Source organism: Poecilia reticulata, linkage group LG18, assembly GCF_000633615.1.
Source record: "Poecilia reticulata strain Guanapo linkage group LG18, Guppy_female_1.0+MT, whole genome shotgun sequence".
Taxonomy (NCBI): Eukaryota; Metazoa; Chordata; class Actinopteri; order Cyprinodontiformes; family Poeciliidae; genus Poecilia; species Poecilia reticulata.
Genome location: NC_024348.1, coordinates 7,734,224 through 7,759,488, shown reverse-complemented (window position 1 = coordinate 7,759,488; position 25,265 = coordinate 7,734,224). Strand labels below are relative to the sequence as shown.

Genomic DNA, 25,265 nt, shown 5'->3' with positions numbered 1-25,265 from the left:
TGAATTTGTACATCTAGGCTGAAAACAGAAGATTCTCTTTTCTCATCATGATTTTGTCAAATAGCTACAGACTTGAACAATTTTCTGTCCACTAGGAGAGGTTACAACGAGCTATTGACTGTACCAAAGTTTGTAAGTATTTCCTCCATTACGGATTTATAGAACTATTTTTAAAAGATAACCTGAGATAATACAAATTCAAATGATTTATTTCAGGGAAAAGGTCCAACCTGGCTTGTATGTGTAATTGGTAATTTTAGCAATCGGTTGTAAGGCCTTTGGTACCAAAATCTCCAGTCAAGTAATAGTGAAAATAGACATTGGGTCAAAGGTCATTTCTCTACCAGTTCTTTGTTCTACTGTCAGGACCCACTCCTCTTAATGGTACCGGTTTTGTCTCGTTAGTCACCAGGTTTTCACCAAACGACTCCGAGATCATCGGATATTTTCTAGTAGAAGTGGGACAGGCCTTTGTGTTGTTTTCGGTCTGCAGTAGGTTTTCATCTCTGAACGTCACCGTGGATGTCTCTCTGTTTTACGTAAATGAACGCAGAGCAGAATTGATCTGCGCTGCTTCATTGCTCTGCGTTCATTTACGTTCTTTTGAATGAGTCGTTAGCTGCGTTTCCATTGACCATAAAATTGAACAAATTGGAATTACGAAAATGAGTTTGCCTAATGGAAACGTGCCAATTTAGGAAAAAACAAACATGTTTTTCAATTAAATGCTTTAGCGGTAGGATGAGGTAGTTTTTCAGCTGTATCAGAATTTGGTTATTTTGTAAATTTACACAAATTGGAATTACCAAAGTAAATTTTCTTAACAGAAACACATCAGTTTTGAAAAAAAACTCACATTTTTGGATGAAATGTTTTTGTTCCAGGATGAGGTAGTTTTTCAGTAATATAATTTCAGTATCTTGCAAAATTGCAGTATAAACACTTTTTTCGCATCACAAAAGTCATGTGATCAACAACCAGATGTTACTGCTGGTGGAAAAGATGAAGGAGACGACAGGAAGTGGTGGGAGGATGACGGTGCAACATCCTCCCACCACTTCCTGACATTACGTGAACAAACGTATTCATGTGATTTTAATTGTGTTTCTCATTGAATTGAAACACCAAATTACTAAATTGTGTGGGGTTTTCACATTAGTGGATTATCGACTAGATTTTGCTCCCATTTTTTGTGGAGCTGCAGCTACTGATGCGGTTTTGGAGTAACTTTGTTGGGCTGCCCAACCCTTGCTCCATGTTTTCTGTAATAGCAGATAACGACCCTCCCTGTTGGTTTCTGGAGTCCCAAAGCCTTAAAATGGCTTCGTAACAGTTTTCAGACTATTAGACATTAACAGATTTGTTTAGTTTTTAAGTCTTTTGGTCTTCATGCTGTCAGACAGGTTCTATGTAAATGATTTCTCAGTTCTGCTGGGACGGTTACATTTTCACATCAGGATAGCCTTGATTGGACACAGTTGCTCCCCTCATTAATGAAGCACTTTTTTAAACGTTTTCTTGTATTTAATCAATCAGGATCTCTTCGTCTGATACTAAACATTTTTTGGTGAGCTGAAAATCTGAAACATACGACAGAGTATTAGGGTTACGCTAAGATAATATAGAGAATAAAGTCATAATATCTTTATTTTAGTAATTTTATTACTTTATTTTTTATGTTTACTTAGTATGGCCCTATTACTCCATCATACAAACGTGTAAATGAAGAACAAAAAAAACTTTTCATTTAGAATAAAATACTTTTTCACATCATTTGAAGTGTTTCAAATCTCCTTGAACCGACCTTAAATAAATTTCCTCCTACTACCACTTTTTCCCCTCTAAAAAAATAATACATCATGATTAGAGTTTAAAATAGAGGAGGGGAAATAGTAGTGAGAGAGCCACAGTTTAATAACTATGCGTCTAGTGTACCTGTGTGTACCTGCGACCCAAGCTGCTGCTGCTGCTGCCTGAGATTGATTTTCTGGTTTGTATTGATTGTGTCCAGCCCTGCAAATTCAATCAAGGCCAGATATAGGAAAGCAATCACTGTGAAGACATATGTGGAAAGTTATAAAGTAATAATTTGATCTGGGTCTGGTGTGTACAGGGATAGCTTCAGTTATTTGTTGAGTGTCCCTCTGCTTTTTTTTTCTGTATCCATTGAATTTTATATTTCCAACAAAGCTGCATAAGAATAAATGTTTTGACGATAAAGAAATAATCTGTTATTTATTTTTGTCCCCCAAGCACTGACTAATTACTGAAGTCCACAGCTACTGTAGGTCAGCATTCAAATGACAGGAGACGGATAGCTAGCTAGCTTAGCGTGTGTTAAGGTAAACAGGTGGGGAAAAAAACATCTTTATGACAAAACCTTTCATTAAAACATTGTATACAATTCTCTTTCTCTGTGCCAGCATTGACTTAGAAAAAAATTAAGATAAGCTAATTATTTTTGTCAACCTCTTTCTAGATATTATTAAAAAATTTTAATTGAAAGTAAAGTAATCATGTGATATCTTATTAAACCGTTATCAGTTTTTATGTGTTGTAAATGTACAGAGGCAGTAAAAGAAGCTCTGAATCAGCTAAACAGCTAACTCCACACATTAACTTAAGCTAGCATAGCATAACCTCCTTTTGATATAACTATGCAATAGCTAACTGCATTGTTTGGTTTTTGTTTATTTTAGTTTTGTAAATGTAGTGAAATCTGGCAACTTTATCAAAGCAGAAGTTCTTCTAATTAGACTGTGGTTCTTTATTTTCTTCCTTTTACAAAGTTTACGCTAAGCAAACATCACTGAGAGCTAACTGCATCCATTAGCTTTGCTCAAACCTTCTGGTTGAAAGCTACTAGCTTCTCATTGAAGCCGTTGATTCACAAGTGTGGTGTTTGGAGATGCTGTACAGAAATTAACCTTAATGAACATGATAATGGTGAAGCACCTTTATGCTGTAATGTTCAACAAGATAAGGACACTTGTAAATTGACAATACATTGACTGTTGAAGCCCATTTTTGATTGATTTTATAGAAATATTTGTATTGTCAACCAATAACTGGGTCATTGGTCTTTTGCTATTCTTTTGTAGGTCAGAAGCAGAAAGGTTTGGAAATCTTTAGAGTATCAATGCTGTAAAACTAACGATGGTCAAAACGTTTTACTGTAAAATCAAGCTACAACTTTTGGTCTACTAATAGAAACTGCAATAAATGATTAGCAAAACAGCATTTAGTATCATAAAACATACTTAAAATTTTAAGAAAATAAAATGTTTGCTGAGCAGTTTTCAAAATAATTCAGTAAGCACAGCGGATCATTTGAAAAAAAAAATCTCATAATCTATCCTAGCTACTGGTTGAAATTTAGCAAATAACTGCCACTAAATCCTAAGTGACAAACTTACAGTTTTATTCATTTCACACATTACATGGATTTTATTCACGTTTCCAAGTCCTTATTTCTGTTAACTATGATGAATTTCCAACTTCAGCTAATAAAAAACACATAGGAATATTATATCACACTAAATAAAGAGAACATTTTTAATACAGAAACACAGGCAGGTTTGTTTAATACCTGTTTTTTCCCCCAAAAGTTACTTTAAACTTCATAAATGAGCTTCATCAGTACTCATCTTCTCACTGGTTATGACTATGTCTTTGCAAAAGATTTTATTGAAAAAGTTTGACGAAGAAAGTTGCAGGATTTGGATCTCAGTTTTCAAGTATCCTGTAGGTTCTGGATGTCCCAACACAGCTGAATTAATAGATGAATTGGCCTCTCAGTGTGTTGAGTTCTGCACATAAACTATTCAGTTGGTAAACCAGGGAAACATCTGAAATATGCAGGGCACCAGCTCTTAAGGACCAGAGTTGACCACCCTTCCTCTAGAGTGCTATGTTAACTTTAATTGGATTACTTTTTCCAATCACCAGAGTAGCTTGTTTAGATACAACCACAATGAAATTAACATGTTAGAAGATGAAATCTATTCAACTTACATACGAAATAAGAGCGGCACTTGGTGCAGACCGATGTAAGAAGCTCTTTACATGATTGCAAGCATAAAGTGGCGTGGAGAGTTGGCAGGATGATCAATCAGAAAAGCCACAGTGGTTTCCTGAAAAACACACTTCATCCAATTTTAAAGGGGCCTCAGGCTGATTACTGATAAATGAAGGTGCTGCAGGCAAGACTTCAAGCTACAGCAGTATCTGTAGTAACCGACGCTCTGCTGAAAACGTCAGCATTGCATTTTTTATGCCATTCAAACTTCAAGAGGCCAGTAGTGATCTCGCAAAGGGTTGAATTGAGGTTAGACAACGCTTGTAAAGCATGTAATTGCTACAATGAGCCACAAGGTGGCGACAAAGCTGCGTACATGACAATGAACATCTCAACAAATTGAAATTAAAAGGTTACGATAAAAAGAAGGAAATACATTACTGTTATTTTTTGTTGATATTGACAAAGGATAAAGCTAATACAAACCATACAGCTCACATTTTAGTTTTCTCTATTATTATCTTAGAAATATTCATTCAGTGTCATTTCAAAGAGCTAAGATTATTTTTAAGTTAGTTAGGTTTTGATTTATAGCCCTTTTTTCCTAGTAGTGACCAAAATAAAACTTGGGACAGTTGGCCTTATTGACAATGTCTTTTTACTCACTACTTATTAATAAAGAAATGTATTATTACTACAATCAAGGATTATTAATACATGTAGTTTATCATTTTAAACTATACCTTCAGCTTTAGCAGTGCCACTGTAAATAATGGCAGACTTATTCTGAATGCTGAAGTGAGAATTAACTGAGCCTAGAGAAAGCTGACGGTGGCCATGATGGATCACTTTCCTTCAGCTTTAAGAGAACCTGATCTTTAATTCATGTTGGCTTCATGTGGAGAATAACAATAAGATTTTTTTTAAATAATAAGCACCTTTTTGTGTGTGGAATCTGATTTCAGTGTGACCATTTGCAGTGCCCGTGCGTTTACAGCTAAAAGGCTCATCTATCTCTTGATGTATGGTCGACGAGAAGATGCTCTTTTTGGGCTGGGATGGATCAGCACCACGGGCAGTGGTAGAGAGCGCGTTAGGTAGCGCCATTAAAATCAGCACCACGGCCAGGGACGGAGATCTGTTTGAAACGTGATGCAGCAGCACCACCTAGTGGTAACGGAGGGGAATTGCAGCAGACTATGTAATATTTCATTATCTTGCAGCACAGTAGTACACTTAATCGTTGATTTGAAAAGCCAGAGGCGACTCATTTATCTCACCATGTGATTAATATGATGAGAAAAATGTACCATATGAGTGAATTGAAGGAAATGACTAAAAACACAATGGTTAACTTTGACAACTGTAAATATGGGAGTGTTTATTGCACTTTTACTGGGCTTGGAAAATAATTCATATTTACATATTTATTTCATACTGTTTAAAGCCCTCTAGGTCTTCAGTCTTCACAGTTTTTTTTTGGTGGAGAGTCAAGCTGCAGTGTTTTCGCAACAAATGGTGTAACGACCCGACTAAGGCTTTTCGATTTTGGGTAGCACGAGCTTTTAATTGGATTATAATTAGGATTAGCAGCACGCTAACTCAAATACAAAATGCAACATGTCGAGTCATTTTTTTCAGTTGTAACTAGTCCCTGGCGGAATAATACATGTAAAACCAGCTTCTGTGGTTTATTTAGTCGAAATAAGCGTGTAGAAAGAAAGAAAAAGTCGTGTTTAGGCCCCGTGGCGGAGGCTTTCTTTTCATCCTCTCCTCGACGTAGACAGACTCGACTGTCGTCGGAAAGATTCGGACAGGTTCGGGTACGCATGCGTCCTTCGGCTGGTTTGCTGCGGCTCTGTTTGAGCCTGACAGCTGTGTCAAGCTAGCAAAAACAGCAACGTCTCCTGTCCAGAGCTACACAAAGTAAGACAAATGTAATATTCTTCGTTGACCAGTTTACTATTGACGATTTACAGAAATGTTTTGTAGCATATTTTCCGAACGAAAGACGGAACGTTTACGTAAAAATATAGATTACACTCTAGGAGCTTGAATGTATCATAAAGCTATCCGCCTTCAATCAGATATACGTTCAAATCTAGGATAAATATGGACACAGATTTGTTGTGTGAATAAAATAATATACTCTTTGATTAGTTTACCCATCTGCTATTGTAATCAACTGCGAGCTACATATAAAACCTAAATGGACTACAAATTATTAATACCTGTAGAAATGACATTTTTCTACTTTCCAATCTAATTGTGAAGTGAAAGATTTAAAAAAAAAAAATTAAACTATTTTGTTTTAAAAGATTACGCATGACTTTTATTTAGGTGATGAAATTAAATAATTAAAAAAAAAACATAAACATAACAGTCCATCCATAATCTGTTCAAAAAGGATAGAATGAAGCTCATCTTTGTTTTCTACCCCTAAAATTAATAGACTATCTGGTTTCAACTGTCTTTACAAATAGAAATATGAAGAGACCAACTCCTTTACTCTTATAACACTAAATAAAATGGTTGTTTGCGCCATTAAAGTCTGCCACTCCGAATTTATTATTGATACGTCACTTCTTAAAACTGTTGATTGCACTGGCTTTTACCAAGGGATATCAGAGATGACAAAATAAATACATAATTTAAAATATAAAGAGAATTGGATTCAAATGCAAGCTACGCATTACAAATAATAATAATAATAATAATAATAACAATCTGAAATGTTCCTTCCACTTCAGAATTTATTCACTTCCAACCGAAGTGACATTATTTTTAAACAGTGATTAAAATAATTGATGCTTGTAGCAAAACAGAAAAAAAATGTGGAAAAAATCGATAAGTACTTTTTTATGCAAGAAGCATTCTGAATCTGAAACGGAAAATAAAAATGGACAAAACACTTAAAAATAAAACGTAAAACAACGACAAAATAGGAATAGGATTATTTTTCTGAGCGCAACATTAAAACCTAATGTGGGGATTAAAAATTGGATGCTTTCTTGGACGTTCAGTCTCGTTAACGAACGCTTTATCAGCGACAAACTGGACGTATTTTACTCCAAAATCGCGTTAACTGCTCTTATTTTGAAGTTCCCACCGGATGTGGACGACTTGCTTCGCGCTCTCCAGCTTGATACCCGTCGGGTGGACAGACGCTGCCTTGGAAACGACATAAATCCAGTGCGTGCAGCTGGGTTTCGAGCGGGGACCTACATTTCCTCACTTCAAAGGCTTCCGCCCCTCTACTGTCCTCCTCCACCTCTTCTCCATCCCTTCCTCCATCCATCTCTTCCTCCATCTATCAGCCAGCATGGGGGATCTGAAATGAAGCGCGGCGCAGCGGAGGAGGCACGGCGAGGAGCTTCGACATAACCGAGAGCGAGAGAGGAGGTGACGGGAGGTGCCGCAGCCAGGTAAATGTGAGCGGATTTCCAATCAGCTTCGCATGGCACCGCCGTGGCGTGGAGCCGCGTCCATGCGGGGGCACGTANTGCATTTGTTTTTGTTATTGTTGCACGCAAAAAAAAAATAAAATAAAAAGACAATACGTGCGTACTTACAGGGCTTCAAACGTGATCAAATAAATGCGCGCGGATTTATCTGTATATATATATACATGCATGTTTTAATGAATTAATGCAAGACGGGCGCTCCTTTTGCACCATTCACACCATTTTCTCCTCCCCTGTGTGGCGGCGGCGCGCTGGTCAGGTGTCTCTCTCTCTCTCTCTCTTTCTCTCTCGCTCTCTCTCTCTCTCTCTTTCTCTCTCGCTCTCTCTCTCTCTCTCTCTCTCTCTCTCTCTCTCTCTCTCTGCTCGCCTGCAACAAAATGTCACCAGTTGGGAGGATTTTTCTTGCAGGATTTGGCAGGAAACACGCTTCAGGCTTCCAAAGAGAGAGACAGATAGAGGGAAGGAATGGAGTATAAAGAAGAGGAGGTGTGCGGAGGATTATGTCTGTAACGGGGATCCAGTGGATCTGCTCAAAAGTAGCTGCTGAAACAGAAGAGAACGGCACCGGATCCATGCTATGTGTGGACATAAGGTGTGCTTTAAAATGGACGGCATAGAGATGTTGTTTTCAGTCTAAAAAACATTATTATTATTATTATTATTATTATTATTATTGCTTTTTGATGTTACAGCTTTTGTTACTTTAAACAGGCCTTCATGTTTAAAGTCCTCCTCCGTCTAAGCAGTCTGTGATGTTTGGGTGGTGTTCAGTAATTTGAGGGATGTAACCAAAAAAAATCTTCAATTAGCATTTAGCATATTAAATAGGTCAACAAAGAGATTGGTGCTGATGGGCAGTAAAAGATGAGCTGCAGAGATTGTGGACCATTAATATTATTCTCCAGAGCAGTTTAGCATACGACGATGCATTCATTTTTCATTCAGTTACTTAATTTCATGCATGATCCACATAAAAACTAAAAACCACAAGAACACAGACTTAAAGGGGCAGTATTGTGTATTTTTCAAATATGACTTAATTTAACGCTTTAAAATTGAGACTCTGTTTCTTTAAGAAGCTCCTGCTCTTTCTGAAACTCCGCCTTCAGGAAGTCATCCTCTATTAACCCTTTAATGTTTTTACCAGCGTTGCACTGAGAAGTGGCTCGTATAATGAGCTCAGTGGATGCACAGTTCCACCAGACGTTTGCTAATTGCTGCTGGCTAGTCTGAAGGAGCTGAGTGAGGGAGTCGCAAGGGGGGGTTGTTCTGTGAAGCAGAAGCTTGGAAACTGCAGCTCCAAGGAGGAGCTGCGTCTTGAAGGCGGAGCTAGGTCCACCCAGGGGTTTTGCACAGCTGAATGGTTGCCATGGGAGATTAAAGGACTTCTTAAACATACATAAAAGATATATTGGTAGTCATTAATGTTAGCTTTGGTTTGAAAGCTTCAGTTTGACTTTTACAGGCATTTCCTGTCATTGCAAACAAATAGCTCAACCCTCGTTCCGACAGATAGTAAAATTGTCACCCAGACATTTAGTTGATTCACATTAGCAGATGGAAAGTTGATTTTGATGATGAGAAACTGGATTCATTATTGTGGACTTGATGCTGCAGCTCTAGTGGTTTATAGTTCATGACGCTTTGGGGAAATATTCCTGGTCATTTGAGGGTGACTGGTTTGATCTGAACCGACCGTGATTACATGTGCAGTCAGTCATATTCATCCCAGGCAGGAAAATGAACGCTTCAAATGACATAAAAGTCCAAGTTTTTACTTTAAAACATGTCAGAAAAAGAGACGAATGGCCAGGCCTGATATATATATTTTATGGCGATTTGTAAACGGTCGTCTTCATCATAGCTGCTCTCCATTCGGAGTCCACTTCAGGGGGTTCTTTCATGTCTGAACTGAGATTAGATAATAGGCTTTTTTTAATGCTTGTTTGTGAAGCTGCTGTACAACAGAGTCGTATTCATGAGAGGCTGTGCTCACAGAAGCTTGTACTGATTTATTACATAAGCCAATGATGGAGGAAGAAGGGCCAAGGAGCCTCAACTCGCACACACATGGTTACTTAACTTCAATGAGTGAAAACGAAATATGGAGGGAGGCCTTGGCTGGTTGAATAAAAGGAAATCTTCTGGAATTTTGCAGCATTTTGTATGCTCCATGTGAAAACATTTTCAAGAAAATATTTGGTGGTTAGATCACCAAATGTTTTGGTGGTCAGATCGTTTATCATTTATTGTGATAAATTTCGTATAAGATTGATTTGTCGTTGTCATGGTAAATTCCAGTTAATGATGTTTAAAACCTCCTAAAAGTGTCCGTATTGTTGGAACTATTTATTTTTTTTGGCTATTGCACTGTTTGTTCAGTTAAGGTGTAACAGTAAATATCACAAATCACATGTTACGTGCCTGGTGTCCTAAAGAAGCGTATTGCTTTATTATTTAATAGCTTTTATTTGTGTTTGTGGGACTATAATTCCTGCAACACTCAGTCACAGCCATGCAGTTTCCTAAAAAAATAAGAAATGGTTAACGTCACCTTTATTGTTATTGTAATACTACCACAAAATATTGTGACAATACTTTAAATTCCTGGTGCCCGCCGCTAGTTTAGAGTAAATATTATTCATGACAGTACTGCTTTAAGGGGTAAATCCATCAAACACTCGTTCATGGTTTGAAAAATCCTCCATCATGTTGTTGCATGTAGATCTGCTTTTTTGGCTTCACTGTCATGATAAAAGGTTTGCTACTGATTAGATACACCAGTGTTTCTCAGCTCTAGTCCTCACCGCCGCCTGCTCTGCAGAAGCCTGTTAATCACCCAGAGATACAATTCAGGTGTGTGGCAGAAGGGAAACACCTAAAACATGCAGGACAGGGGGGGCGGTGAGGGCCGACGTTGAGAAACACTGAGATACACAGTAATTAGTCGTTAAGAGTTTTATTAGCTTTACTTCATAGCAAAATAAAATAAAATTTCCACCAGTGCAGAGCTTGTTCAACACTGGCAACAGTTGGTTTTCCGCCTGTGACTACAGTCACTTGAACTAAAAAAACGTTTTATCCTGTGAAAAATACTTGTGTGCTGTGTGACTTATGAGTAGAGCAGCAAAATATTGATAGCTGACAATGATAGGAAGTGGAAATATAGTACTTAATAATCCTCCAAATGGTCCAGCATCTCATGCTGCAGGTGTAGAGTCAAATGATGTTCGTTCACGACGACATGGATGAAAATAGGTGGGGCTGTTAGAACCAAAACGTAGCAGTTTGAGTCTATCTAAGTTAAACTTTGGCGCCACATTAGGGGAATTTACTTAGGGTTTTATGGATGGTAATGTTATTAAACTTAAATAATAATCAAATAGTTTGAGTCAATATAAAGTCCAACTGTACTATTTATGGGGTTGCTTCTCGTCCAGAGGAGTTGGGTTACAATTTTATCTTGCGACATTGTTGTGAAATAAGAGGGATTTCACAATGTCCTCCAAGAGGAATACTTCCAACTATTGAGGGGCAATTTGGTGAGGTTATTAGAATGATTTTTTTACCCAAACGGTGGCTAGGAAGCTTAACCTCACTGAGAGCAGGTGGTCTGTTCTCCAAGAGCTGGAAAATAAATGACAAACTGTCATCAGCTTAGAACCAGAAGTTGATTTTCAGCTCATCAGAGAAAATTATTTTAGTTATAGAGGAAATGGTCAGCAATGTTAATACAGTTAGTTCACAAACATTTAAGGAAAATAGAAATAGTTACCGCAAAAGGACAATGACTATTTTAGTAATCAATTATTCTGATGATTAATCGATTAATCGGATAAAACATTTTCCACATTCTGCAAATTTTTTATTTCATCACTTGACCATTTTATACAATATAAGAAAAATAATGAAAAGTAATTAAATTCTTTTTTTAAAATAAGAAAAAAACATTTTATGTCCTGAAATGCAACTATACAGCATTCCTCTAGTGTAAACTTGATTATTTGTAGCAAAGGATAACACAGTGAAGGGCTATCTGTTGATTATTTTTATAATTAACTTAGTAATAATTGGATAGCGAAAGGTGCTTTATATGACTTTTTGTTTTTACAGAATTTGAATAGTTAATAGATTATTAACTTAGGTCACGATTATTTCACTAATTGATTAATCATTGCTAATTGTGATTAATCACAATTTATCAGATTAATCGTTTCATCTCTAGATAATTCAATTATTTTCCTCATGCTTTAAAAAAGATAAGTGAAAAATAATCTACTTCTTGCTTGCTTTTTAGTTTCTTCTAACAAATGAATAATTTAGTCAACAGGTTTTTTCTTGTTGAGGTTGGATTTTTAGTAAACATAACATTGTAGGTTTTGTCAGGATCTGGACACATTTTTTAAAGCATTTATGTAGAAACTCTTTTTTTCCCTCCCCTAAACCTGTGAGACTGTAGCTTCACTCTGCCTTCACCTGTCGTCTTGACCTAACATCCATCTGGTCCCTCTGGGGTCGTTCACAGTGCAACAATCACTGAAAATACACACGCGTGTGTGCGTGGGTGTGTGTGTGTGTGTGTGTGTGTGTGTGTGTGTGTGTGTGTGGGGGGGGGGGGGGCTTTGACCCAGCCACATAAGGACACTCATCGTCCTGCTCGTATCCCGGTCTGCCGCCCTCGCCGTTTCTGGTTGCTCTCTGATGTCATGAAAAATTAGTAGTTTTCCGTCTGGCTTTTCTTCCGCCCCGACTGACTCAATCTGCCTTAGTCAGCGGTTTCCAGGCTCGTTTATTTACAGCACGGAGATCGATGCTTCTCTGCGTGGAAATGGTGGTCGTTGCTCGGGGGCAGCGTTTTGGTGTTCACGCTCGGGTGTCGCTGGTGGTTTTATTGGTGAAGCCAACGATCCTGCTTTGATCCTAAGCACTACTCTGTGGCCGCCTGCCTCTGGGTTGGCTGTGATAATATATCACAGAAGAACGCAATAATTGCTGATCTGAGCACATCTAATAGGTAATATTGTTATTAACCCATCAGTTGAGCTTGTATTTAGTTTTCCCCCACTGAGGTCAGAAGGCATGGTGAGCTTTCATAGTTCAGTGCTTTAGAAAAATCTGAGATACCTGCAAAATTTTATAAATTGTTAGACAAAAGAGTGAAGGTAAAGCCTGATATTAGAGGAAGTCAGAGATTGTTTCCACTGATGTAGAGTTTAAGAATAAGGTTCTTTTCATTTAAATGAATCCCCAGTATTCACGGGAGCTAGGGAGTTAGTTAAACTCTACAAATACTTGAGACACTCCTCTAAAAACGCTCAGAGTTTCTTATCTTAGAAGTTCAAATATCAATTATACCTTACTACAGTGGTGTGAAAAACAGTTGGCGCCTTCCCTGATGTTCTAATTTGTGGCATGTTTGTCACAATTCAGTGTTTCAGAACATCAAACCAATGTAAATATTAGCAAAATAGCAGTTAAGTTATGTTTTAACAGGGGGGGATCACTTTTTCACATAAGGCCACGTAGGTTTGGATTTTTATTTTCTCCCTCAGTAATAAACACCTTCATTTAAAAACTGCATTTTGTATTTACTTGTGTTGTCTTTGACTAATATTTCAATTGGTTTGATGTTCTTACACACTTTATTGTGTCAAATATGCAAACAAAAACTATGAAATCAGGAACATTTCCCATCGTTACATGTATTAGTGCATACAGTGGAAACCGCCTTAGCACTAGCAGAAGCTAATCCCTGCAGTGTTCATTCTCTCTGCTTTTGAGAGTTCAGCCAATCAGCGGCAAGGAAAGCAAATGGCAGCCCTAGATTGGCTGCCTTGCGGACGCCAACCAATAGCATGTCAAGCAGTGTTGTGTCCAGTGCTTAATGTTGTAGCAAATACTGTATCTGTCTAGGCAAATTTTCCAACAATTTTAAGTTATGTTCCACAGAAAAATGTTTGCCAGTCTATAAATACTTCCAAAAGAAAAGAGGCATACTCTGTCCAGCAGGAGTTGATGTTTGGTTGTAGCAGTAAAAGTGTGGCCTGAGAGCTGTCTTTTCTTGAAGACTGAGGTTTCATTTGCAAATCCCACAGCATATTGATAGCGATTGTATCGATAAAGATGCCATTACTCATTTTATATGTTGCGTTTCCATCAATACATAATTGTGTTCAAATTATTTCAATTGCAAGATTATTCTATTTAATTTGTTTTAAAGCTTTTTACATGTCTTTAGCCAAGATGGGAATAATAAGTTGCGTTAAGTAGTCTTATCCATAACACAGATCCTTCCATTGTTTTCACAGGGCTTCTACAAATGTTAGACTTTTAAAGACTTTTTTAAAAGACCCTTAAGAAGACCTTGATCGTGACAGAAACGTACAAAAGAAAATCAAATATTTTGCGGCTGTGGCTCCCAAGTCTCTTTTGGTTCTAAGCTGTGCCTCCCTTCACATTAAAAACATTGTTGAATTAAAATCCTTGAAATAGCTCACACTGGTGCTTGACCACCGTATTTAAAATCCACTAAACCTCAGATTCCACAGTTCACAATGCATCGAATGCTGCTCAGTGCTAGTCAGAGCAGCGCCGACCGTTTTCTGGGGAGCTCTATTAGCCAAAACTGTGACATTTGTGGAGTTTGTTTGTGGCCGTCGGCAGTAGCTTTGTGCTTCTCACACTGGCTCTCTACAGCATTAACCTCTGTAGTGCCAAGTGTTATTGCGCAGAATGTACATAGCCGTGCCGAAGACGAATGTCATTCAGCCAATTGGTTATAATTTTGCACTTACCCATGACAGATGCAAAAAATGCTAGCTAACCAGCTAGCATATTAGCAACATATCAGCAGTAGCCTCAACCTTAAGGTGTCCATCCATCCATCCATCCATCCATCCATCCATCCATCCATCCATCCATCCATCCATCCATCCATCCATCCATCCATCCATCCATCCATCCATCCNCATCCATCCATCCATCCATCCATCCATCCATCCATCCATCCATCCATCCATCCATCCATCCATCCATCCATCCATCCATCCATCCATCCACATCCATCCATCCATCCATCCATTTTCTTTACACCCTTGTACCTTAATGGGGTCGGAAGGGTTGCTGGTGCCTATCTCCAGCTAACGATCCGGGCGAGAGGCAGGGTTCACCCTGGACAGGTCGCCAGTCTATCGCAGGGCACCTTAAGGTGTGTGCGACTCAAACTTTTGCCTGACAGGAAAATCCTGGAAGAAAAAAAAGTCTGCATAGAATATACAATATTAAATGGTCCTGCCACAACAAAATGTAAGACTTGTCGTTAACGTGTTCAAGGCTTCATTACATTTTTTAAATTAATTTAAGACATTTTAAGGCCTTCATTTTAAATACATGAATGGAAAATTTTTTAAGGATGTGCGGACACCCTGTTTCTGAAAAGTTATAAAACTATCCACAGTGAGCCAAAGTGGCTTGTTGGCATTATCTCTGTCAGGCCCATTAGTTGTGATTGTAAAGTGGCAGATAAAATAGGCCTCCATCTTTAACAAGTATTTTGGGCACCTCCCTGTTTCTTCCCAGACCAGAGAAACTGGGACTCTGGGATCGATGTGACCTGTCTTTCCCCAGTAGGACCTCCTCTTCCTACCATCCCTGCTTCAGTAGAACCCAGTTTGTTCCATACTGTGTGTGCGTGACAGTGTCAGGTCACATGGTTTTTGCCGGATGACTTGTTGCGATCGCGCTGAGGCCGGCACATTTAATTGTGGGAGACTGGGTCGCAGAGGGGCACGAGGGGAGTTTTTTTCCCGCAACACACAACCAAGCAGAGGGTGAATGCTCCCCGGTAACACAACACTCACAGCCCAGAGCTGACCTGTTTACTAACCGCATTAGCAGACAATAAAAAGAGGGTACGATACGTGAAGGTAGGACTGGTGTAAAGCACCTTTAGCTCTGTGTAAAACATGTTATTTTAAAATGTTTTGATCAATGGTTTGATGAACAAATGAAATGTAAAGGTAACGATGGAGGAGGTACACTCTTCTCAAAACAGGTGGCAATAAGTCAACTATGCGCTTTACTGCAGTTCTCAGTCTATTATCCACACGCCATCTAGTGGCCTGGCATGATAACTACAGCTTCCTCAAGGTGTTCTGGCGGCGGCGTGTAAACATGAAACATTTCCAAACGGAGATCTTGTGTTAATGTTACCTTTGAGACTTAGGGACACAAGATAATGCATTGTTGAAGGGTGGAAAAATAAAGACACATGTTTTTGGATATTTCTTTAGAAATTGCATTGTCTTTACTCTGATACCCCTAACAAAAAAAAACTATTTCCTTCTGAAGCCAATTAAAAAAGCAGGCCATCAGTGTGCAATTTAACATTTGTGTAAAACATTGTAAAGGTCCTAGAAGTTTGTTCGAGAACATCTTATAAGTGAAATAACCTGGCACTGGAACTAGTACTTTTTAAAAAAATCAATATTGAGGAATTATTGACTTTAAACAAACTCCTATTTCTTGCTCAAAAAAGTTGCTTGTACATTTGTTTTGACTTATTTCAATTGGACTAAGATATTTGCACTAGAAACTAGACCAAAAATACTTGGTAAGTTAGTTTTTTTTTTCTTCTTGGAGCTATGTTTTCTTAGTCAGTGGCTGTATTTTCTCCACTGTAAACTAACTACAGTTCTGTCCCAGTCACTCCATTCTGCTGCCAACATCAGAAAGTCTTCCATAGAAACCATGACAACGACCCTACAGAGCCAGAGACCGCATGTCAGAGAGCAGAGACGAGGAGGGGGAAAAAAGGGACAGAGAGAGGCAGGCATCAGGCTCCTCGCTTCCTCTCTGCTCTTCTTCTCTTTTACAGTTTTGGATGATTTGTTTCAAGGGAGGATTAGTACAAAACACTTGGGGGAGACGAGGGGAGTGGCTTTATAACTGCAGTCATTTTTGTACAATGGCCTCTCACCCAAGAGCATCAGCATAAATAAAGACATCAAAGAGAGCTAAAGCTGGAAAAAAGGGGGGGTTGGGGAGCATGGAGTTTTTGACACTGAGGATGAAAACAGTAAAAAAAAAAAAGGAGGTTAGAGTCACAAAAAAGGAGGGAGTTAAAATGAAGACGGCTCACACGTTTAAAAATTTAAACAATCTCCCATGGTCTGCCTAATGCAACATCAAACAAAAAACTAATTAATCTCCTGGTTTTGGTAGCATCAAACAAATAGAATCCACTTAAAAATGCTTTTCATACCGCTGACAGCTTGTCCAACTCATTTTTTAAAATATTTTTTTGTTCAGCTCCCTGATGCCTCTTTGTGAAATGACATTTGGCTTACCACCAAGCGAGGAGCTCCGACGCTCCACAGAGCGTCACCAGAGTAATCTTGACTGAGAATAAAACATTAGCTCTGTTTCTCTGCGTTGGCTCACTTCATTGTTTGTGCAGATTTCTTTTCTTTTCTTTTCTTTTTTTTTCAAACCAGTTACTGTGTGTAAGATGCAGAAGAGATGCAGATATTTGTCCGGACAGCATCTGCAAAATTTTGAGAACAGAAGTAATTTATTTATTTATTTACATATTTAGAGTATCTGTTACTACAGAAGAATCAGATTAAAGAAGAATTGTTGTTTTTATTGCGTTTGAAGGATCAATCCATCCAGAAGCAGAAGAAAAAGCTCAACTTTTTGTTTCGGATCTTGTAAAATACGATGTATGGACCAGTCAAACCCCTTTAAGGGTTACAGATTCTTTACAGTTTTTAATACATTTCAGTTTCAGAGTACGTTTTGTACATATGATATTGGTAAATATCAGTTATCAGCCATAACAGCAATACTAATATGGGATATCAATATCTGTCCAGATCTTCATATTGTTTCATTCTTTAATGAAAGTATCAAAACCTTTGCAAAATTCCTCCAGGTTTGTCAGCTCGTTATTTACTTGAAGTTTTTTTTTAATCTTTTTTTTAAAGATTTGGCTGAGCCATGTTAAACTGAACACATTCTCAAAGATAAATAAAATTTTAATTCTAATGAACATCTAACACCGGAACTAGAAGACATTTTCAGTCTCTGAAATAAATAAACAAAATAAATTAATTATGAAGTCTCTGTAAACAAAATTGACCTTTAAGAAAAAGGCTAGTTGAGACCAAAACACCAGTCTGAAGACTTTTGCCATCCAGTTTTTGGTAGAAAGAGAGAAAAACGATAAATTATGCAAATGGAAATGATTGTGCTCATTTTAATTTATTGTGAAATTAATAGATTTGTTTGCTTATTGCGACATGCTTATGTGATATGGAAAATGTACTGGGGAAATGTATTTGTTTTTTTGTCACTTTCACTATAAAAATGAATCCCAATTGATAAGTCACGCAGTGCATCATTTAATTACACCAATATATAGAGGCAGAGCTCCTTATTTGAAGTAGTTACTGCACAAATCTAATTAGCTGTGGTTATTTGGGTAAGTCCTGCAGAGCCGAGGGGAGTGGGGGGGATGTGACAGGTTGGATCACAGGTTGAGGCCGATTAAGTGGCTCGGTGAAGACGTGTTTGTTTGTGAGTGTGTACTTGGTCATTAGCTTGGGCTCAAGTCCATATTCCTGAACAGAAGGAGGAGTAATTAAAGTCAGTGAGGTTTTCTCCTGTCTCGTTATCCATCTACACACTTGTAAAATTAAAGTAACACTCAATATTGCTTTATGCTAAAGGCTAAAAATATAATCTACAGCCTTACTGGAAAGAGGCAACAGAATGGGTTAATTTACCCCCTGTTGAGATGTCTGGGTGTGTGAACCAGTCTGGAGTGAGGGGTCAGAGGTGAGTGTGGAAGCTTGGGGTCTTTTATAACCTCCCTACAGGTCTTTACAAACAGGATCCAATCAGCTTTGGATCAGACGGATAAAGTCTCATCTGTAATTACAACCACAGATACTGAAACACAGAGGAAGTTGTGGAACAGGAACTTCCTCCTGAATGGTTTCCTACGTATTTGAATTTATATTTTTGTATATAATGTCAAATTTTAGGTGGGCACAAAATTTTCCTGCCTTATGTAATCAGTTGTCGTAACATTGGCAGAAGTTTCATTTGGGTTTAAAGATCCTTCCTCATTATATTCCTAGCAAATCTGCACACACACCCCCAACACCCCACACACACCCCAACCCAACACCCATCTCAGATCATCTGCCACTCCATCCCTCAGCCTTTCACAGATAACATGAACAGGCTGTGCTAAGAGTGGTGGCAGCAATCATGAATGTGAGAGGCACATTTTAGTTTTTGTTTCTGTTTTTCATTTAGTGTTTAAGTGATACGTGTGACAGTTTGTGTTGATTGCTTTAAGACGTGGCTGGATCCATACTTTGAAAATTCATCTTGCTTTTGACAGGAATTAGAGTCCTACTGGTGATTTGGGGGGGTATTTGAAAGTGGTGCACGATTAATTGCCCTTGTTTTCACATTTCATACATTTCTACTTCCACTTTTCTTTATCAATAAACAAAATAGTTGATACCTATTTAAATAACCAATGCGAATCATTATATGTTTCTTGGTACTCTAGTATTTTGATGAACTATAGAGATAAATAACCACACAAATTATAGGATTTCATTTAATTTAATGGTTAATAATTATTTAAAAACTTTCTTTAATGCACTACTTGTTCGAATAGTATGTCGATGTGAGGGTCAGTGGTGTAAAATTCAGTGTCCTGTTGCGTCTGTGAATTTTACAGGACGTTTCTGTTACTTTAACCATGATGTCACCTTCTTGTTGAATTTTTTGTCCATATTCGAGGATCTAATTATTTGTAACATAGCTCAGGTTTTGGCTATTTCAAGCGTTCAGCATGCCGACATGAGTGAATCCTCTTCAGCATATATGTTAAAAAATTCAGTCATAACCTGGCTTGTCTGATGGTTGAATAATATTGTATGCACTGTTGTCCAATGCACTGTTGTCATATCCACAAATGCTAAAGCAGGGTATTTAACAATGCTTTGGGGGGAAAAGGCAGCAGCTCAGGCTAAGATAACCTTGTCGATTCATGTTTACCACTTTTTATCTCCCTGTTTACCTTAGGTTATAACCTTGGGACTGTTCATTTAGTCTGTACATATTCACTGTTGCTCATGGAAACAGAAAATTGTCACCATGTGAGGAAACAACAATGCTAACTAACATTTTCTGACAGGTCACTTTCACTAGTACCTCTCTAAAGAGTTTCATCTTGCCACAAATTTCTTGATCTGATCTGACCTGACCTTTTAGGAATCGTTTCCTTTGCTCCTCTCGGAAGCCTGGGTGTCACAGTGCGATGGATCATCCACAGGCCGACGTACCAAAGTTTCCACTTTTAGTTTTCATCTCTTGGCTTCCTTTGCTCCCTCTTTTTAATTTCTATTTTGCTTCGATTCTCTCGTTCTTTCCGTGTCCTCTTTGTGCAGTTTTTCTTTCATACTATTTTCAGTGGCACAGCCAGTTCCACTTTTGATCTGAAGAGCAGATTCCTCAGTGTGTTGGCATGACAACACTCCCGTGGCTCCACAGTGTACTCAGGGTGCTTTTCCTCTTCCATCTCTCGTCTGTTTTCTTCTTTACCTTTCTGATGTTTGGATCTAAATATTTTAACATTTAAGCTTGTGTTCTTTACTGTTGTTCGCTTTCAAAAGATTCTTTGGTTAATAATACTATATGTGCTATATGAATTATGTATTTTTTATTTTCAGATGCTCGCATCGAACACTAAAGGCAGTGCTCAAAATGCTAAAGGTCACAAATTTTTTATTGTTTTTTCAGTTTTCAAATCTGATACCGCTGATGATGCCAGAAAAGTCTTGATGCCTGCAAAGTCTATATAAAGTTTAATATAGTTAAACTTAAGGAATCATGGCGACTGGAGTGTTGTGAGTTTCAATATTAATCAGTCTTTGGTAAACATGGTTGTAGTTAAAATAAGCGCCGTCAATCGATTAAAATATGTAATCAAATTAATCACACTCTTACCCTTTGATTAATCACAATTAACATGCATAACTGTGTAGGCCTGAAATGTGAAAATGCACATTTTATTGTCTCCAACCAAACATCTACGTTTTTCAGGTTTTCATATTTACAAAGGTTTTATATGAAGTCCTTTTGTTGTAATTTAGAAACGTTAACTGTAAAGCGGTTATGCTTGAGTGACGGAATAATTCACCGTTGTGATAAGTAGGCTACATGCTACCTTGGTTTTATCCAAATGTTTGTTGTCACATCTTTTTTTGTTTTGGTGTTACTGAACTTTATTTGACAGGAATCTGACAGGAAGTAAGCAGACAGAAGTGCCGTTGAACTTTTCGGATAAATCGCAAATGTTGACAGCCTTAGTTTAAATTTAGTGTTGATATGAATTTCACCTTGATAGGACTAAGCAATGATAAGTTTGCTTACATCAAAGGAACACTTCACATTTTGAATAACAGATTTGCACCAAAAAACTGCATTTTTGTACACTTTTTTAAAAATATATATTTTCATTATTCAGCTGGAAAAAATAGTTAAACAATTTAGTTTTATATGAAGAAAGAAATGTGAAAATGAGGAGAACCTCCTAAGAACATCGGGGAAAGACAAATTTATAATTTTCTGCCAGAACAAAGGCAACAAAGTTGCTATTGTATTCTTGACATTCCTTTGAAGCAACTGTTTGTGAGCGGGAATATATTTCTATTTAAAGAGGAATCCTCAGAAGAAGGTGAACCTGTTAGGAGTTGTTTCTCTGTTTACCCGCTGTCTTGTTGAAGCATAGTCGACTAGAACCATGTCGGTTTGCATTGCAGCTGACCTGAAAGTGTTCATGAAAGAGACGTAAGCGCTCGAGGGTCAAAACAGAGTGGCTTCGTGTGTCTGAAGCTCACACTCATTCGCTTTTATGACCGAGGAAGAAACCGCAGATTCTCAGACCGACACGGAAACAGTGAGGGTGGGGGACCCCCAGTCTCTGTTGGACGCTTGGGATTTGGAGTATAAGGTATTCGCCCCCTACTGATTTATTGATGAAACCAAGCGAGGAAGTACAAAATATTTGGATTGAAAACGAGCGCAGGAGCCTGCTAAAAGAACGACTGGGGGACCCACCCGACAGACGAGACGAGCAGCACCCATCGGAGCGGGGAAGGAGGATGATGGGGAGTGTTTATGTATTATTAACCAGCGAGCTTCTTAGATTATTTACAACAGCTGGAGGAAGGGGCGGGGGGGAGACATTGGCTGCTGCGCACGCATACAGGGGGAAGCTTAACAGCGTACTTAAGAAGCCGCAGCATCATCTGAGGTAGTTAATATAATTAAATGTCAGAAGCTGTTAGAGGGAGGAATGAGCGGGGGAATGCTTCAAACAGATCTGGTTACTACTGGAAAACTCACTACAAACGTCTGTGTTTACCCCTGCTTTATCACAAATATTTCAGCATAAACAAACACGTTATTGATTGAATATGCAGACACAAACACTTCTTCTCTTGATAAGAGAATTGATTCCCTTGTTGCTTGTGTTTTTGCAACACTTTATTCTAGTTGTTTTTAGTAGGGAACTAGACAGAAGGAACTTCTCAAATGTCTCACAGCCCTGAAACAACTACTCCAGGTCAGTAGGGGGCATTCATTTTTATTTTTACCAACTTTTCAAAATACATGAAAACAGACAGGGGCTAGGCTAAGATTCTCACTTTATAATTCTTAAAGCTGCAATATGTAACTTTCATTAAAAAAATGTTTTTTGCATGTTTGTTAAATCCAAGTATTTTTGTATAGTTTTTAGTGCAAATATCTTAGCATGTTTTTTTTTTTAAAGACTAAAATAATTCACATGTAACTGTGCAGCAAGATACAGGAGCCTGTTTAAGTCAAGTTCTTAAAATTTATGAAAAAAGTACTGGCAAATTATTTCACTTGTTACATGGACAAAATGTCTTATCAGTAAAAAAAACAAAGGAAAACAATATTACAATAACAATCAATATAAAAGAATTATTGACATAAAACAAGCTAATATATCTTGCTTAAAAGTTACCTGATGGCTAGTTTTTCTTATTTCAAGTGTACTAAGATATTTCCACTACAAACTACCAAAAACACTTTGGAAGATTTTGTTTTTTTGCAGTGAATATGCTTGACTGTTTGAATCAGATAATTGAAATAAAAACATTTGGGTGGCATTTAAATATATTTTAAGATAAACCAGAAGTTTTTTTTTTTTAGCTGGGAAGTTCACCTTAGGGGTTTTTAAGGTTCAAACGTTCATTTCAGTCCTGGCAGTTTGGTGGTTTTGGGCCCCAGAGAAGCTTTATTTCTAGTAGCACCCCTGATCCTTACTCATTCTGCCTCGTCTAGTTTCTCTGTCTCCCTGTCAGGACCCTTCCGGTCTCTCTGCCCAGTTTCAAGCTCATTTGCACCATTTATAAAATTATTTCTGGCTCATTTAGTTTCTGGCTCACGCGAGGCGCTCTGGCATTAGACAGCACGATGAGTGACTGCGCCCCACGGTGGACATGACACCTCCGTTTCCATCGGCCTCACAAATCAACATCAAGTCATTTCCTCTCCTCCCACCCCCATCCTTATTTCCCAGAAATAATGTTGGTATATTTGCATCCATCTTACTATTTGGATATTAAAAAACTGTTCACTGGGAGGTACGAAAACTCAGAGTTTCAGAAAAAAGAAAAAAGATTGTAACCATAAATCAGCAAATTTGAAAGTTAAATAATTTTTTTTTAAAAACATGGCGTTTTCAGTTCTTTTTTTGTTGTTTCTGCAGGTGTAGAGCAACATGCCGCTGGTGAAGAGGAATATTGAACCCCGGCACTTGTGCCGCGGGGCGCTGCCAGATGGGGTGACCAGTGAACTGGAGTGTGTCACCAACAGCACACTGGCAGCCATCATCAAACAGCTGGGCAGCCTGAGTGAGTAATATTACATAATATTCACTCAAGTTTTTATAGTTTTTCTTCTAATCTCCAGTAGAAAATAATCTTCACTTACAATAACCAGGTTAAAATCATTTACTTGGTCATCTACTATTTTTAGTCACATTTTATGTGACTTTTTCAAAGCTAAGGACAATTTATTTTAGGGCTTTTGACATACATTTCTCAGATTTTTGCTCTGCAAAAATTTCAACAGCAAAGATGCTTCCAGTCAATTACACCTTTGGTTAATAAAGCCATAAAGCGCAGTCTCTGGTCTGCTGCTGTACTTATTCCCTTTTTGAAATATCTCACTTTAAACAACTCATTATAAATGTGAATAGTTCATTTACTAGCAAGGACAAAACTTTATATGAATATTAATCTCCACCTAAATGACTCAGTTGATATATGCAGGGCAAAATGGCTATCTAAATGTGTTTAACAGCTATGTGCTAAATAAAATCTGTGACAGCTCATTCAGGGTGACTAAAGGCGCTGCCTCAGCTGCGTCTGTCAGACGTAAATTGAGCGGTGGGGACAGAAAAAAAAAGAAAGGGAGGAATAGATGTCTGTTTGCGCTTTGCAATCTGGTTTAGTTTGCATTTGCATCTCTCTCTCTCTCTTCCTGTCATGGTTTTATGGAGGCATTAAGGTTTTTTTTAGTTTTCAGTCTGACGGGATTCACAGCAGGGGGCAGCCTTTCCTGCAGAGACAGACGACAGGCTTTTCTTCTTTGTTTCTTTTAATCTTTTGCATTTTCAGAGAAGTAAATTGAAAAAGTAGATAATCAATGAATGTATTTATTCTTTTTTGCTTCTTTTGAAACTATTTTCCATCTTACTGTGACACTACTGGTGAAACTTCAAATGACATCCATCTCAGCAGTGCTGGTTTTAAAACCTGTGAGTTGGGATTGTTAGATCTCATTGCTCCTGTCGACACAGTTAATAATTTGGTTAGTAAACTTAAATACTTGGCAGGATTGTGCCACATCGGGTCAGATCTTATTTGGCAGAATTTGTGGAAATTCTGAGTCTGAGCAAACAGAGATAACATACGGGGCTCCTCAGGGCCCCGTACTTGTGCCACTTTTATTTTATATCTGAAAGTCTTACTAACAACCTTTTACCACCTCAAAATGCTGCCAAGAATAAATTGTTTCCTGTCAAAACAGGACAAACAAAACATCTGCATGCTTCTAATTTGGATTACACTGAAGATGTCTATACAGGTCTCCATCTTATCAAGACCAGAACTAAACAAGGGCAGCCAGCGTTGCGTTTCTACACTGTTGGAATTGTCTAAAATAGAATGCTATTTAACAGAAGCCCTTGTGCAGTTCATCTGTCGAGATGGAACAACATTTCCTTTTAAATATTTTATGACAGATGTGTTTGTCTGTAAATGCTGAAATTCTGGTGACTGATCAAAAGCTGTTGACGTTTTAAGGATGTGAATAACACAAATCAAATCTGACCACACCTGGGTCTCTGCGCTGCTGCTTAGGTCGCCATGCTGAGGACATTTTTGGAGAACTATTCAACGAAGCCAACAGCTTCTACCTGAGGATGAGCAGCCTGCAGGAGAGAGTGGACCAGCTGGCTGTGAAAGTCACTCAGCTCGACTCCACTGTGGAGGAAGGTATGTGTGTGTATGTGTATGTGTGTGTATGTGTGTGTGCGTGTGCGTGTGCGTCTGAATCTGGAAAGGTCATTCTTCCACAGAAATACAATGGTATCCAAGCAGCCACATGTGTACGTCTGTGATTCATCTTTTGTGTGTTGTTTTTGTTTTCTGTGTGTGTGT

The 25,265-nt window shown here is 38.1% G+C and overlaps 1 protein-coding gene across 4 annotated transcripts in view; it reads left to right on the top strand.

Moving 5' to 3' along the window:
• The first annotated feature begins 5,852 nt into the window (after positions 1-5,852).
• LOC103480395 (wiskott-Aldrich syndrome protein family member 3) overlaps positions 5,853-25,265 on the top strand; it is a 37,018-nt gene continuing 17,605 nt past the window's right edge. The window contains exons 1-4 of one of the 4 annotated variants that reach the window (XM_008435322.2): positions 5,853-5,944; positions 7,121-7,443; positions 23,309-23,453; positions 24,966-25,100. In XM_008435322.2, the coding sequence (XP_008433544.1) occupies positions 23,321-23,453; positions 24,966-25,100 (268 nt within the window). In that variant the 5' untranslated portion in view covers positions 5,853-5,944; positions 7,121-7,443; positions 23,309-23,320. Of the gene's footprint in view, positions 5,945-6,988; positions 7,444-7,838; positions 8,075-23,308; positions 23,454-24,965; positions 25,101-25,265 lie in introns of those variants that run through there. The other 3 variants (XM_008435325.2, XM_017310549.1, XM_008435324.2) reach the window with 3 other exon arrangements.